At 40.4% G+C, this 16,710-nt stretch overlaps 2 protein-coding genes across 3 annotated transcripts in view; one reads left to right on the forward strand and one right to left on the reverse strand.

Annotated features, from left to right (window-relative positions):
* The window catches only part of LOC107835110 (microtubule-associated protein 1A-like), a 23,751-nt gene that overhangs the window by 5,008 nt on the left and 2,033 nt on the right, over window positions 1–16,710 (reverse strand). The window lies entirely within an intron of this gene.
* LOC103132382 (gastrula zinc finger protein XlCGF8.2DB-like) lies at window positions 614–2,879 on the forward strand. 2 transcript variants are annotated; one of them, XM_016667356.1, is made up of 2 exons: window positions 614–1,241; window positions 1,578–2,879. In XM_016667356.1, the coding sequence occupies exons 1-2, from the start codon at window positions 687–689 to the stop codon at window positions 2,184–2,186; spliced, it is 1,164 nt and encodes a 387-aa protein (XP_016522842.1). In that variant the 5' UTR covers window positions 614–686; the 3' UTR covers window positions 2,187–2,879. The 2 variants fall into 2 exon arrangements, with proteins under 2 accessions (XP_016522842.1, XP_016522841.1); XM_016667355.1 differs by having other exon boundaries at window positions 646–1,341; window positions 1,510–2,879.

Consider the following 16,710-nt stretch of genomic DNA (forward strand, 5'->3'; position numbering starts at 1 on the left):
GCCGATCGATCGGCACACCTTTACTATAAACCCATCTTTTAGGAATAATTCTGCTCTGCCAGTGAAACGCTCATAACAACAGAGACGTTTGCAGTGCTGTTTATTAACAATGGGAAAAAAAAAACTGTATTACCCCCCTAAAAACATAAACAAGCTAAGCTTAGCCGGGCAGGTAAAGATGATACTCTAGAGGAAATCCTGCTTCTTAGTGGAGATAAGCTGAGCCTGATTGAACATAATATCCCTGGTGGTCACATGCAGAACTGATCGACCGGTTTGGAGGTGGAGTTGAGGTTGTAGTGCACAGCGATCTCAAAGTACCGTATGTTCATTCTGGTCAGAATAAACAGTTTTGTTATTTTCTCAATCTTAGTGTTAAGTTTGAGTTGAGTTAAAGTGAGATATTCACATATGCATGATTAAAAAAAATACAAGCACATTTTTCCTCATGTTCAGAAGATAAATTGGACCTGAACTTAGAATTACCAAAATCTTTAATTTGCTTTATGCCAGAAAAAAAGAGAGAATGTCAATATGTTTTGACTGATTTTCATACATAAAAATGTCTAAGTTTAGAATAATTCAAGAAATAGATGCATAAAGGGATTAAAGTTAAAGGTTGATTATTTGACTCAAAATGAAAAGTTTTTGTTTTGTGTTTTGGTCCAGATCTCCACCAATACTCCATGTGTAAAGAGGACAGGGTTCTCAATGAGCTCAGCAACCAGGAGGGCAACTCCACTTTAAAAGAAGAGGAACCAGAACCTCTGCAGATAAAACAGGAACCAGAACCTCTGCAGATAAAACAGGAGCAAGAAGAACCAGAACCTCAACAGCTCAAAGAGGAAGAGAAGCAACTCGGCATCAGGCAGGATGAAGAACAGCTTGTGCTGAAACTGGAGACTGATGACACTTTGGTGAATCCTTCTACTGTGCAAAGAATTCAGAAAGAAACAGAACCACAGAGGAACCAACTCATCTCTCATGGCTCTACTGAAGATGAGAATCAGGATCAGGAAGGAAGCAAAACTGAGGACTCAGGAAAAAAGAGAGATGAAAAACAGAAAACACACGAGACAGCTCATCCAGACCAAAAACAATATTCTTGTAAAATCTGTGGTGAAGCCTTTTCTCAAAGCAGTTCCTTGACAACACACAAGAGAACTCATTCAGACAAGAAACCTTTGACATGTTCAACCTGTGGAAAAAGTTTAACAAGCAAATCTCAGTTACTTCGTCACATTATGGTTCACACAGGAGAGAAGCCTTTCTCATGTGTCACCTGTGGAAAAAGTTTCAGAACCAAAGCTGACGTACGTTCTCACATGAGACGTCACACAGGTGAGAAACCTTTCTCATGTGTGACTTGTGGAAGAAACTTCCGATTCAGATCGAACGTACGTAATCATATGAAGATTCACACAGGTGAGAGGCCTTTCTCATGTGTGACTTGTGAAAAAAGTTTCATAACCAAAGCTAAATTACTTGAACACTTGATGATTCACACAGGTGAGAGGCCTTTCTCATGTGAGACTTGTGAAGAAAGTTTCATAACCAAAGTTAAATTAATTCGTCACATGATGATTCATACAGGAGAGAAGCCTTTCTCATGTGTGACCTGTGGAAAAAGTTTCCCATGGAAGTCTCAGTTAGTTGTTCACATAAAGATTCACACAGGAGAAAAACCTTTCTCATGTACAAGCTGTGAAAAAAGATTTACCAGTAAAGTAAATGTAACTGATCACATGAGGATTCATGCAGGTCAGAAGCCTTTCTTATGTGGGACCTGTGGAAAAAGTTTCGATCGAAAAGCGATTCTAACTTCTCACATGAGAATTCACACAGGTGAGATGCCTTTCAAATGTACAAGCTGTGGGAAAAGGTTCAGAAGCAGAAGTTGTTTATATTGGCACAAGAAGACGCATACAAATGAGAAGCCTTACTCTTGTGGGACCTGTGGAAAAAGGTTCCGTCGAAAAGGTGCTTTAACTGCTCACATGAAGACTCATACAGATAAGAAACCTTTCTCATGTGGGACCTGTGGAAAAAGTTACAAACACAAAAGCACTTTAATTGGTCACATGCATACACATTCAAATAGGAATTATTTCTCATGTGGGACGTGTGGAAAAGTCTTCTGTTATCAGAGAAATTTAACTGATCACATGAAGACTCATACAGGATGAACAGTATAATCTGACACTCCTCTACCAAAACACAATATCTCCCGGTTTGGAAGCAGAGTAATTACAGCTGGGTAACATTTCTGTAATGTAGCAGCTTGGAGAAGAAGAGTTTAAAACAGGACGTTTATCTAAAACGCTAAACTTTCACTTTATTCTGTCAGTTTTGTCTTTTCATTTAAAATGGTTAAATGAGATAGTAAGTCTTATGTAGTTATGCATGCATTTTAATGTTTTTTTTCTCTAGTGAGATATTAATGGCGTGTTTATCTCTGGAAGTAACAATGGATTTGATTTCTTTCAGATTTAAACTTGTAAAGTTGCTATTGTATGCCTATTCTTTGTACTTATACTTTGTTTTACTTCATTAATTTTGGTTAGCGGATGTTTGGGTACGCCTTTTCAGGTGCTCTGCAACCATTTAGAGTACATGCAAAAGCTTGGTATCTTTATGAAGACAAGCTAAATTTTCTATTTTTGCATTAAAAAATACTTTAAATCTAAGTAGTTTGTCATTATGTTTGTAACACAAAAAATTTGAAAACAATTTGTTATTCTAATATACTTTTTCATCACTTTCCCCTGAGTTTCTGATTCAGGGAGAAAATAATGTTTGTATTATGGCAACAATTCAGATGTTGCTGAATTTTGCTAAGTTATGATTAAACCCGAGATGTTTTCCCTTTTTTGTTAAAACAGCTGCATTGACTTTATTGTTAATTTTACTCTAAACTTAAGTTATTTTTACCCATGTGATTTTCTTTTAGTTTTTTATCTGTAACTCTTTGTTTGAGAAGGTTTTTATTTTTTTAGGATATTGGAAAATGTATTGGTGATATAGATTCAATTTCAGACAGAATTGTGACTTTCAGAATCTTTCTGTATAATTTTTAGATCGTTTTTTTATACTAATGATGGTCTTTGACTTTTTTTAGTCTAGTGAGTGAAAGTTTCTGCTTCTCGAGTCTTTTCTCATAATTTCTCCTAAGCATCTGTTGTTTTTTAAGCCAATATTTTTCCTTTACTTTTCACTCATAGTTGCTTATTTCAGGAGAATCATTCACAAATCAAGGTCTAATCTTTTGTTTTTGTTTTGGTAAAGAAACATTTTTTAAGGAGTAAATGGAAAATAACTTAAAAGCATCAACCAAAATGCATTATGAGAAAAAGACACTTTTCTCTTAACAGAGTTGATTTTAAGAGTCTGGGCCAACACCATGTGATCATGAGCGAATTTATTCCCATAATTACCGATGGTCTCGTTATGCTCCTCCAAAATCTAAAAGAAAATACTTAAGATCTTGTTCCAGGTCCCTGAAAGTCCACCATGCAAAGGTCTTAGTGGTGTTTTGTTTGGATCTTGTCTGATAAAAACCAAGGTAGAAGCCTCTAAGCTCTTTGGGACAAATGACTGGGGAACCAACGCTGAACAGGAATGTGAAGAGTCCCACTCGGGTAGAACATGTTGCCCAGCTGGAGTAAACTTTAGTCATGGAGCGTAACCGAAGACCCATAGGAGATGTTCTACTCAGTTTCCACTGGTCAAAGCAGAACGGAGCTCGGCTTTTAATGACCAGTGAAACTCAACCTGTTGGCCTGTGGATGGTCCGCAGACGTGCTGTAGATCTTCACTCCAAGACTTTCAGCCATGGTGGAGCAGAGCTCTTAAATTATTAGTGACAGACCTGCAATGTCTGAAGGGGTTCAAAACACCTGGGCTACCTCTGCAGATGTTGATGCCTAGGAGATTTTCTTCAATGATTTAGAGCGCCATCATGTGGTGAAAACTAAAAAATTATTTCTTTTTTTTTTATCAGCTTTGAGTCCAGTTGCACCATTTTCAGCTTAACTTTTAAACTCCTTTGTGTTTGGTTATGTCTTTCAAGCTCAATTAAATGCAATAAAAGTATTTTTATAATCTGCAGCAATGGGTAACCAGTAGCAACAACCAATCTGCATTTTAAATGTGGGAATTGTGATTTGAACACAACTTTAAATGAACATTGTCACTCCAGACAGCGGGCGGAGAGTTTTGGTACCTTTGGTGGAGCAAATATTTGATTTTAGAACACAGTCTGATATAAATCCTGTCAGATAAAGGATCTACTGTCTGAAACTTTCATCAGTGGCAGACATAGAAATATGCATGACAGATTATGAGAGGAAGGAGTTTATAAAACCTGACTGTCCTGATTTTCAGTCAGTGTCACCAAAGCTCTGCACCTGGAAGGAGCTCTGAGTTAATCTGGACTCCGAGAGACGGAAACATTTCTGAGCAGGTCTGCTTGTTTTATTCCATGTAACTAAATTCTGCTTTTATATTTCTACGTTAAATTCTTGTCTTTAGGCCATTCAACATTACAGCTGGTTTTGCACAGAATGACTAAGTATTTTTGCTTAGAATGCAGACGGATTGGTCTTTCAGGAAGAGAACAAAGGAAACAGCTGTTTGGTTTGAAACTGGAGAAAAACCTTACATACCTTGATGTGTTACTATCTGTAGGAGTTTCCAATTCCGACCAGCAGGGGATGCTATGCTCCAAATTATTCAGCAAGAAAAGATTAATCAGCTGCCTGATATGAAATGAAACACGTAATATTTATGAAGAATATAAAATGTTTTAAGAATTACAACAGGAGGGAGGAGATAATTATGAATAGAATCAGAACTGGTCATAGTTTTTTGAATGGCACTTTGTTTAAGATGGACAAATGTTACAGGTCCTGGGTGTCAGAACTGCTGTAACAGAGTTGACACAATCTGAAGAGAAAATAAACAAGGAGTCAGCAATGACGACCAGCGCTGTTGTTGACATCCAGATTGTGTTTTTTTTATTTATTCGCTGACTTGTATTGTTCTCAGGATATACTTTGTAGATGGGGCTGTTATTAATCTGTTCTTTGACAATGTACACAGTCTGCTCCCAATATGATCTGAGCTTTCCAGGTTCCAAGGTTGCGAACTAACACTCGGTCACCTGGCTCTAAGACAACTCCTCTCACATATCGGTCATAGTGTTTCTTCCCACGAGCACTCGATCGCTGGCTGTTGTTGGTAGCAATGCGATAAACCTCCTTCATCCTCCTTGCCCACTTTACCACATATCCATGTGGTGTTTCACTCTCCTCCTCTGTGTTGAGACCAAACATGAGGTCAACAGGCAAGCAGGGGTGCCGTCCAAACATTAAGAAATGTGGTGAAAACCCTGTGGCCTCGTGTTTTGTGCAATTATATGCATGAACAACTTGAGGCAAAAAGTCTTTCCAGTTACTCTTTTCTGTCTCTTCAAGAGTTCTCAGCATTTGTAGCAGGGTGCGGTTAAATCGCTCGGCAGGATTTCCTTGTGGGTGGTATGGTGTAGTACGTGAGTGACTGACACCTGACAGCTGCTGTAGGCCCCTAAACGGTGAGTTTTCAAATTCACGGCCCTGGTCATGATGTAGCCTAGCAGGGTAACCGGAGCGAGGAATAAAATCACTTTATAGTTTCTCCGCAGCAGTTTTGGCTGACTTGTTTCTGGTTGGCCACGCCTGAGCGAAATGCGTAAAGTGGTCAACTGCGACAAGTATATATTCGCAACCACCTCTGCTCTTTTCTAAATGCATAAAGTCAATGGATACTAGCTCCATGGGTGCACTGGAACTGTTACTTCCCACGGGTGCCCTAACATGTGTGGTGGGTTTCTTTTGTTTTATACAGGGACATTGTCTTGTCACATAAGCCTCGATGTCCTTCTTTATAAAGGGCCAGTAAAAGCGATCTCAGGCTAGGTTGATAACTCTTTCAGGACTGAAGTGACCCATGTCCTTATGAAGGTGTTTTAGCACCAAGGACCTGTACTCTGCAGGCAGTACAAGCTGCTTTATACCCCCAGTTTCCCTGTAAAGTAGCTCATTCTCCACTTTGCTTCCCCCACTCATGCATTAACCTCCTCACTAACCCATCTGCATTTTGTCTGTCTCTGTCAGCTAGTGTGGGTTTTGTCTCTTAAACGGAGAAGTTCTTATTGTTGTGTCCTGTCTTTGTGCTCTCACTAGCTCCTCGTGGCTAATGCTAGGTAAGGCTGGTGTGTCTGACCTAGTGTCTTCAGCCAGATTTAAAGCAGCTACATAGGCAACATCACTTTTCTTTGCTGCCTAGCTTCCTTCCCATGTTGCACAAACAATGTCTCGGCTAAGTTCCTCTGTACACTCCCCGTAAGGAAGCGGCTCTCGCTCCTGACACCAGGTGGCAGCGGCAGACCATCCTGACACCAGGTGGCAGCGACAGACCATCCTGACGCCAGGTGGAAGCGGCAGACTATCCTGACACCAGGTGGCAGCGGCAGACCATCCTGACACCAGGTGGCAGCGACAGACCATCCTGACACCAGGTGGCAGCGGCAGACCATCCTGACACCAGGTGGAAGCGGCAAACCATCTTGACGCGAGGTGGAAGCGTCTGTCGCTCCTGATACGAGGTGGAAGCAGCTGCAGTTTGACAGCAGAAATCATCATCATGAAGTGTCGATGTTTGTCAGCTTCCTCTTTTTATGACTGACTGCCAATCATTTACCAGTATTTAATATTGACAATGTTTGTATCAATTCTGTGATTTAAATATTTAATTTCTAACTGGCATCTTTTACAGAAATGTATTATTTTGTCTTGTTTATGAGCAGTTAATGCCTATTTAATTTCCATTAAATCTGAAGAATTATTAATGGTTGATTTCTTTTTTACTTGAGTGATTTTTACAGCTTGTCCATCCAGTTCATTCAGTCAGTGGATTAGAAATGACATCCTGTGTATTTGTACATGTTTCCCTGTTTTCAGCTCTAATAATTTAATTAATAATAATCTAATAATCTTTCAGGAGTTTTTGTGGTGAATCAAACACGATGCTGCCAGACTTTTAAAAATGAAGAAAAATTCCCCAGATTTGCTGCAATACCATGGTTTATATGGGTGCTGCTGCTGCTGCACATCATTTATGATAATCAGTATCAGTGTGAATAAAATAACCCACAGAAATCTGATTGATTTTACTTGATGGTAAAATCAAACATCAGCGCAATAAAATTTGATATTTTAATAGTTTGATTAAACTATTAAACTATTTGATTATTATGCATTAATATTAGAGTATTATTCATTAATACTCTGAGTTCTGAGTATTAATGTATAAATAATTACAAATATTTATCAAAATTATAATCAAAGCGTCACAACCTTTAAGTTATTTGTTTTTCGGATTTCTTTTTGTTGTCAAAAAATAACTAAAAATCTAAGTTAAACTTGCACGGATTTACACAAAGAATATATTGAACGTTAGCGCCCTCTGGCGATCGATTATGGAATCACACGAATTTGAAATAAAATTTGAAATCGCCTTATTTTTATAAATACAGGGTGCTTGAGTTTTCTTTATTCTTGTGCAATGACCATCTTTGACCATTTTATATTTTTCATCTGACTGCATGGCCACTTTGTCTTCAGGGGCAGTAGTAAAGTGATGCTCATATAGAAAATTTAACATTTTCTAGTCAGAATATGAAACAAATATGAAGCAGCAGTGGTTATCTTTTTCTCATAAAACATTCAAGAGATATTTTTCACTTAAATTTAAATATCTTTATCTGTAACAGACTGAGTTGTTGCAACACCAGAACCAAAAATAACTCACAATCACATCTCTTTACACCCACTTCATTTATTCACTGTTTTTTGTCTTTTATATGCTTGAAATAGTACCTTGTTACCAAAACTGAAACAAAACTTTCCTCCAAACAAGAAAAAATTGAAACAATCAAAAGAATTTCACAGCTTTAGAGTGAAAATTGGCCAGAAAAATAATTTAAGTTTTTTCTTCATCTTCTTTTACACAAAGCTTATCGTAATGTTGACAGTTTGTGCCCAGGAAAGTAAATATGGAGCCATAAGAAAGAGAAGATCCAAGAGAAAGGACACAGGATGAGCAGATAAATACATACACAAAGGACTAAACTGGGACAGAATGAAAATTAACTTGACCAATCAATCGTAGTAATGGTTGCCAGATTGCTGCAAATTTGTCAGAGGAACCCCGTAATGACATCCTAATTTTCTCAAGTTTAAGAAAATAAACAATATCTCTCAACCAATGTATAAAGGAGGGAGGTTGTGATGATTTCCATTTAAGAAGAATTATCCTCCTTGCAATAATGGTCATAAAGGATAAAGAATTTTCTTGGGAAGGGGACAAAGGAGATGGCCCCGAAAACACCCCAAACAAAGCACTCTGGGGGTTGGGATCAATTTTTCTGCCAACCACATCTGATATAACAACAAATATCTCTGTCCAAAAACTCTTGAGCTGGGGGCACAACCAAAACATGTGTATAAGGTTTGCAGGAGACTGTTGGCACCTATCACAAACTGGGGAAACAGTGCTATAAAATTTTGACAGACGAGCCCTGGTATAGTAAACGCGGTGCACAAATTTGCATTGAAGAAGACAATGCCTAGCACATATAGAAGACTTATGTACCCGTATAAGGATACGTGACCAAAGCTAGTCAGGAATAGCCTCTCCTATATCCTCCTCCCAGAGGGCCTTGATTGAGCCTAAAGACTTAGAGCGGATCGAGGCTATGCGAGTATGAAGAATTGAAATAGATCCTTTCAGCCTAGGAATGGGCACAAACAAGGAGTCAAGGTCAGAGTCCGCAGGCAGCCTAGGAAAAGTGGGGAAATTACTATGAACAAAGCCTGTAAAAATCTGAAAAAATCTCGAGATGAAAGAGTAAATTTGAAAGAAAGTTGTTGAAAGGTAGCAAAGACACCATCAATAAATAAATCCCTAAAGATCTGAATGCCAAGGTTTGACCAAATCACAAAAGTTTTGTCTATGAGAGAGGGAGAAAAGACATGATTGTTCGCGATAGGAGCATATGGAGAAAGGAGTTTGTCGTGAAAACTGGCATGCAAGGTTGAGATCTCTCCAGGTACATGCAGAAAAAATCTGAGATTTGACAGTAGTCTTGTATATTGATTTAATGATGATTAAAGAAAGAGAAGTATGACATACAAATATATGTAACAATTGGTATGTTTACAATATATATCCTCTAATTTTGATTTGTACTTTTGAATTGTACTAACTGTAATGTATAATAGAAATGTCTATTATGTACTGAAGACTGATAGTAGTGATAACAACTTGATTGTTGTAGGTTGATTACTGAATGATGGTAGTTAGTAATTAGTAATCATGTGTAGCGTTGGTTTAGTTTATAATGCATTAGAAGAAGACTGCGGATTCAAGGCTATGAGAGAAAGAAAGACTGTGTCACAATCAGCACACAGGCTGGGCAGAGGTGCTAGAACAACTCCTTAAAAGGCAATAACTTATGAGAAGTGGCCTCAACTGCCGTCTACAGTGAGTCAATAAGGGGAAGGAGGGGCTGAGGAGAAAAGTCCGGTACTTTCCATAAATTACACCCAATGAGTCATGCCTCTCCAATACACAGCTATGGATTAGAAAAAGTATAAAAACCAGCGGACAAGGATAGAAGCTGTTCTTTGTCCGCGGCGCCGAGGAGGAAACAACGAGAGGACGCAGATTGAAGATCAGCAGAGGACCACACCCTGGGACCGGGGGAAAATTGAGACCTCGCACCGCAAAGAAAGGACAAGATCCGTCAGCCCACATTCCTGGTCCCTGATTCAACTAACCCCTCTGCCTCAACCCAGCGATCACCATTCCACTGCAGCAGACTTGGGGAAAAGACAAAGGTCACCGAGTGATGAAGATTCTGTGCGGTTGAAGGAATAACGACAGATCGGCTTTGCTTCTTTTCTGAAAGTGGACTCTGCTCCGGCAGGACAGAGACTCTGACCAAGGACATATGAAGATTTCATCTGCCAAGATCCATTGCCATCGGGTGTGAGTTGTCCTGCAACCCCAAAGCCTCGCCTAGCGAAATTAGTGACACAGGTTAGGGATAGTAATGAGGATAGGTTAGGATTGATTTTAAGTTGAAATTATAATCAAATATTAAGCTTGTAATCTCTGAAAGTGTACCTGTATGTCATTACCCCTGCTAAAGCTTGCTTAATAAATTACATATTGAACACATCCATTGAACTAGTGGACATTGAAATTAATTGAGTCATTTTATCATTGTGGTTTCTCCTGATTCTGAGTAAAATAAACATATATGATTCTAGATATGTGGAGGCTTCGTACTTTCCTTTAGTGAGTGCTAAAATAATGACCCTGGGACTTAAATCCAAGTCACTAAATCTAATCTAGCCGGTAACAAGTGCAAGTTATTTTTAGGAGAGAAGCTACCGTTAACAGGAGTGGTTGTTGAAGCTATGCAGCAGTGAGAGCTACTCTGCTGACTGTTTCTCAACTGAAAAGGGTCGTAACTTCTGGAATCGAAGGTAGATAGAGCTAGACGAGTTTTCTCCGCAACCAGTTTAAATAGATTATCACCTATAAACCTAATTTTAGGGTAAGACCTGGGTTTTGGGGATTTTCCGGACCCGTTAGACAGAGAACTGGTCAGTAGTCAGTCGGTGGTGGGGATTAGGGCGTGGCTGACTATTGCAGAATAACGAACAAGTTGTAGACCAAAATAACGCCGAAATTGAGTCCAAATCTTAAGAGAGGTTTTAACTACGCTATTCTTTGTGTAAGCAACAGTCGAAGATTTAATTGGTGAATACAATAGAGCTGTGAGAGACACATGTTTTGCCGAATTTGTCTCCATTACTAGCCAGTCAGGAGAAGATGAGCCACACCGAAGCCAGGCTGTTAAAACCTCAATATTGGAAGCCCAGCAGTAGTACCTGAAGTTCGGTAAGGCCATCCCCCCAAGTGGCTTAGGTCTCTGTAAATATTGTCTAGACAATCTAGGGACCCTCCCCTCCCAGAGAAAATCTGAAACAAGAGAATCTACCCGACCAAAAAAGGATTTGGTTAAAAAAATTGGGACACATCGAAAGAGATACAAAAAACGGGGGAGAACATTCATTTTGACACAGTTAATTCGAGCTACCAGAGATAGTTTAAGTAAGGACCAGCGCTCAAGGTCTTCTTTAACTTTCAACAGCAAGGGAGAGAAGTTAGCATTAAATAAGTCCTCATACCTATGCGTAACTTGAATGCCAAGATATGTGAAACTGTCATTGGCTACTTTGAAAGGAAAGCCAGGCAGCGGAAGAGCCCTAGCTGCCGAGTTGATGGGAAACAGTTCACTTTTACCCAGGTTCAACTTATACCCAGATAACCGGCCAAAGTCTGAAAGCAGGTGCAAAGCAGCCGGAATAGAGTTGTGCAGATCTGAAACGTATAAAAGCAAATCATCAGCATAAAGTGAGACCTTAACTTCCAAACCATAACGTCGTATGCCCACAATATTTGGACTCGAACGAAGCATGATGGCAAGCAGCTCAATAGCCAGGGCAAATAAAAGGGGACTCAATGGACAGCCCTGTCTTGTAGAGCGATGAAGGAGGAAGTACTCTGACCGAGTATTATTAGTCCTAACCGAGACCTGTGGGTTAGAATAAAGCAACTTAATCCAAGTCAGAAAAGCTTCACCGAAACCAAACTTTTTGACAATATAAAAGAGGCAAGACCACTCAACTCGGTCAAAAGCCTTTTCAGCATCGAGAGAGATCAAGGCTTCGGGATTGCTACGGAATGAGTCATTGTAAATAACATTAAAAAGCCTCCTAATATTAGAGAAAGAATGTCTATTTCGAACAAACCCGGTCTGGTCTGAGTGAACTACTGTAGGCAAAACACACTCAAGACGCATAGCTAAAACTTTCGATAACAGTTTAAAGTCGGCATTTAGAAGGCTTATAGGACGATAGGATGAACAACAAAGAGGGTCTTTGGCTTTTTTCAAAAGAAGAGAGATGGTGGCCTGATTAAGAGTCTCGGGCAGGGCTCCAACAACAAAAGCATCATTATACATTTCTAATAAGAGTGGTGCAAGTTTATCCCAAAACGCTTTATAAAACTCAGAGGGGTACCCATCAGGGCCTGGGCATTTTCCTCCCTGAAGAGATCGCATAGCCGTGTTAAGTTCTGACAAAGTAATAGGCCTACCCAGGTTAACTGCTGTTTCCTGATCAACAGTAGGCACTTCAAACTTGGCAAAAAAATGATCCAAGTCAGCATCCGTGGATGTAAAATCAGATGAATACAATAACCTATAAAATTTTTCAAAAGCAAGGTTAATCTGACAGGGATCTGCCGTCACACCTGTGTCTGTTTGAATCTTGGTAATTTGACGTGATGCAGACACCTGGCGGATTCGGTGTGCCAACAATTTGCTAGCCTTATCACCGTGTTCGAAAAACTGTGCTCCGGTCCGCAACATAAGTTCTGTAGTGCGGTGGGACATGAGAATATCAAATTCGGATTGTAGTGAAAGACCCTCTTTGTACACATTTGGGGAAGGACAGGCCGTGCTAGTGTTTGAGAGAAGACGTGTGTTTAATCGCCATAATGGACGTTGGGACGATAAAGTGCCTAATTTAACATTCATCAAAAGCGGGGCACGGTCAGATAAAACGATGGCATCGTATCGACACAAGGACAAGGACGGTAACAGCCTATTATCAAGAAAAAGGTCAATGCGAGTGAATGTACGATGTACAGGTGAGCAGAAGGAGTACTCCCTTTTTAAAGGATGAAGAAAACGCCACGCATCAGATACTGCAAATTCCTTCATAAATGAATGAATTGTTTTGGCTGATCGAGAGAGCATGGCTGGCCTAGATGAAGAACGGTCGAGTGTCGAATTGAGCCAACAATTGAAATCTCCGCCTAATATTAAATAATGTGTTGACATATCCGGAAGTTCAGAGAAAAAGCGTCTATAGAAAGCTTCATCATCACAGTTGGGAGCATAGACATTAGCTAATGTAACACGTATATCCCTAATTGAACCTGTGACAATAACATATCTACCATTGTGATCAGAAATAATCTGATCACAAGTAAAAGGGACAGATTTGTGTAAAAAAATAGCTGCTCCCCTGGCCTTACCAGAGAAAGATGAATGATAGATGTGGCCAACCCAGTTCTTCTTCAGTTTCTGATGTTCTTGTTTTCTAAGATGAGTCTCCTGTAGAAAGATAACTCTTGCTCCCAACTGGTTGAGGTGATGTAGTACTTTACTGCGTTTGACAGGATTATTCACCCCCTTGCAGTTGAAACTGGCAAACTGGAGGTCCTGTCCTAGTAATAGAGCCATAGCAAAGTATAAGACATATAAGTAACAGAAAGAATCTGGGCGCTTGATCAATAAGACAAAAGGTTAAGCAGAGGAAAAGATAAGGAAGAGTTGGAGGTACACAACACAAAAAGAGAACCTAGTCAACAGACAAACCGAAAGTTTCGCAGAAGCATCCCCCCAAATGGGATGCGCGAAGCCCACTCCCCCCACAAAATGCCCATAGTCCGACCTACAAAAGGTCCTTGGAGAGTTCGTAAAGAAAAACAACCCTCCAAATGGAATGCAACAAAAACAAAATCTAGGTGCACAATATTGTATTTCAACATACAAAAAAATAAAAATAAAAAAAATAAAATAAAAGGGGGGTGCAAACCAGTGTGCAAAGACAATACTTAAAGTACAAGAAAGCCAACCTCAACTATCAAATCTGCAGCATTAGTGCAAGTTACATTAATAGTCCTTGGGGGTCAAAAAAAATCAACCGTGACAAAATACTACAACAAAAGTGTCAACAAAGTCATAGCAATCCCCATGCATAAATGCAAGAATTTGTCCTGGAAATGTCTGCCATAGGGCAAACATTCAAACAGAGTCAGGGATCACCGCATTTTTTAGCTTTTTCTCAACAAAATCCATGGCGAGCGACGGATCTTCAAACCTCTGGACTTGTCCATTTGGAAGAGTAATCCGCAAAATTGCCGGGTAGAAAAGACCAAATTTGACACCTGGACAGCAGTGCAGCTCCTTCTTAACTTTAGTAAAGGCAGTCCGTTTTTTGGCCACAGCAGTAGTGAAATCCGGGAAAACAGAAATCCTCCTCCCATTATAAATCAGAGGAGATGCTTCACTAGACTTACGCAGGATTTCGTTACGTTGTTGAAACACATTCACTCTGGCGACGAAGGGACGTGGGGGCTCCCCGTAGGTTTAGCACGGAGGGTCCGGTAGGCCCTATCCAGCGCGGGTTTGTAGGATAAACCGAGTAAATCCTGGAGTAAAGTAGCCACAAAATCCGTCGGGCGGCTTCCCTCAGATCCTTCAGGCACACCGATTACCCGTACATTATTCAGTCTCGACCGCCCTTCTAAGTCCTTACATTTCTTCGATATGGACTCCACCATATCCTTTAGCGAAGCAACTGTAGCTCCAAGGGTTGTTAGCTCGTCATCGCGGTCAGTAGCCGAGCGCTCAAAGTCCGCAATAGCTTGTTCGTGTGAGGTAACTTTAGCTTCCAGCGGAGCAAGAGCAGTCGTAATCTCCCTCCTCACAGCCCCGGACACAATTTCGTCGAATTTACTCACAAGATCTGTGCGCACACCCTCCAGCATCTCCTCCATACGCTTTAGCAGACGCTCATTAGCATCGAGTACTGGAGCAACATCAGGCTCAGGCGACAGGCGTGGTTTGCTACGGCCTACCTTCGAGGTGTCGGATTTACCCCGGTTTGCCATGGTTTAATAAAGTTACCAAAACAGGTTGAGCATAAANGGTTTGCCATGGTTTAATAAAGTTACCAAAACAGGTTGAGCATAAATGTCATGTAGATTACATAAAGAACTAGAAAAAAAAAAAAAAAAAAAAAACTTCACTAAATCGTGCTAAAAAAAGGTTTAAACGGTCACATTCCTGCGGAGCTCCGGCAGGCACGTCCTACATGCTTAACGCTCCCTGGAAGTCTCCATATTTTAAATTGTTTTAAACTTTTATACTGAGTTCTGCTTCAGGACAAGGGATTTTAAAAACACAATCTACCTACTACAAAGCTTAAAATAAAAAATATTCGGCAAACACCAGGAAAACGTACATTTTTCTGCTCACATGACCCAGGTTAGTTTAGTCAGTTATTTGAAAAAAATATATTTTGTGTACATTTTATTCAAATTTTGTGCTTTATCCATAGGACCTATTTTGTCCCTTTTTCTCAAGAATCAAGCCTTATTTTACGCTTGTATCTCAACAGCTGATACCATGTAATATAAGAAAAAATAACTAAGTCATGTTATCTAAAGCTGCTGTAAAAGAAAATAACTTGGCAAACAACCTGAGAGAGCAAAAACGCAGGAACTCCCGTGCGCAGCGTCGTGCGCTTCTATCAGAAAAGCTCTATGTGCCCCAGAAAACATCTTCCAAAGCCTCTAAATCGTTGTTTCTTCTGCTGTGCCATCACAAAGGATAGATTTTCCCAAAAATAAATCACCAATGAACTGACCTGAAGGAAGACGGATGAAACTCTAGCAGTAGGGTGTCAAATTACGCAGTTAAAATTCTGACCGGGGAGTGAATTTACAAAGTCGATCACCTGATGTCTTGAAAGGTCAGTCTCTCCCGTGTCACGTTTTTCCAGACATGTCTGGTCAGCAACTAATTTTGATGTTTGCGAAGTGTGTTTAATAAAACTATGACATCTCCTATAGCCCTTTAAATCTCATCAACTGTTTTTAAATGGCTACAAAACCATAACATTTAGTGCAAAACTTGTATACAGGATTGTTTTTGAAGGATTAAAGACTCCTTTTGTGGACAAGTCATGCTTTTGGACTTTGGGAGGAAGCCGGAGTACCCGGAGAGAACCCACGCATGCATGGGGAGAACATGCAAACTCCATGCAGTTACTATGAAGCCCTGGAGGTCGGGCAGGAGACCAACAGGACTCGCTACCAAGCCCTGGAGAAGAGTATTGCATATTGCTTTTCAAAAGTGTAGTGGCGAAATCTCCGACCACACGTCTAAATACAGGTGGCTGCTTCTGTGGCTGTGGCTGGTCTGAAACAGCTGCATGATTAGTAATCCCATGAGTAGGATTGTCAGGTGCCTTGCAGTCATACTTTTGGACTTTTGAGGAAGCCGGAGTACCCGGAGAGAACCCACACATGCATGAGGAGAACATGCAAACTCCATGCAGTTACTATGAAGACCCGGAGGTCGGGTTGGAGACCGACAGTACTCACTACGAAGCCCTGTAGGTCAGCCCGGAGACGGACGAGACTTGCGACGAGGCTCTGTGGACAAGTAAAAAAAATAGTCTTGTGTACACGTTGTTTACCTGTACAGCCTGTTAATTCTCAGTACTCAGCCACGCCCCTAACTCCTCCCAACTCTGGCAGACTGACTACTGACCAGCTCTCCGTCTCACGGGTCCGAAAAGACTCTAATTCCCGGGTATTACCGCAGATAAGAATTTAGAGAACTTTTATTTAAGCTGGGAGCGGAGATGATTCGTCCAAGTTCTAACTACCTTCATCCAGACGTTATGCCCCGCTTCAGTTCATGACCCGGACATTGGAGCAGCCCCGCCGGTGTCCGAA

This window comes from Poecilia formosa, unplaced genomic scaffold, assembly GCF_000485575.1.
Source record: "Poecilia formosa unplaced genomic scaffold, Poecilia_formosa-5.1.2 Scaffold1025, whole genome shotgun sequence".
In the NCBI taxonomy this organism is placed as follows: domain Eukaryota; kingdom Metazoa; phylum Chordata; class Actinopteri; order Cyprinodontiformes; family Poeciliidae; genus Poecilia; species Poecilia formosa.

Coding starts and splice junctions, on each gene's coding strand:
- LOC103132382 (XM_016667355.1), top strand. CDS start 687: ATGTGTAAAGAGGACAGGGTTCTCAATGAGCTCAGCAACCAGGAGGGC. Junction 1,342..1,509: donor TCACATGAGACGTCACACAG/GTGAGAAACCTT, acceptor TGATTCACACAG/GTGAGAGGCCTTTCTCATGT.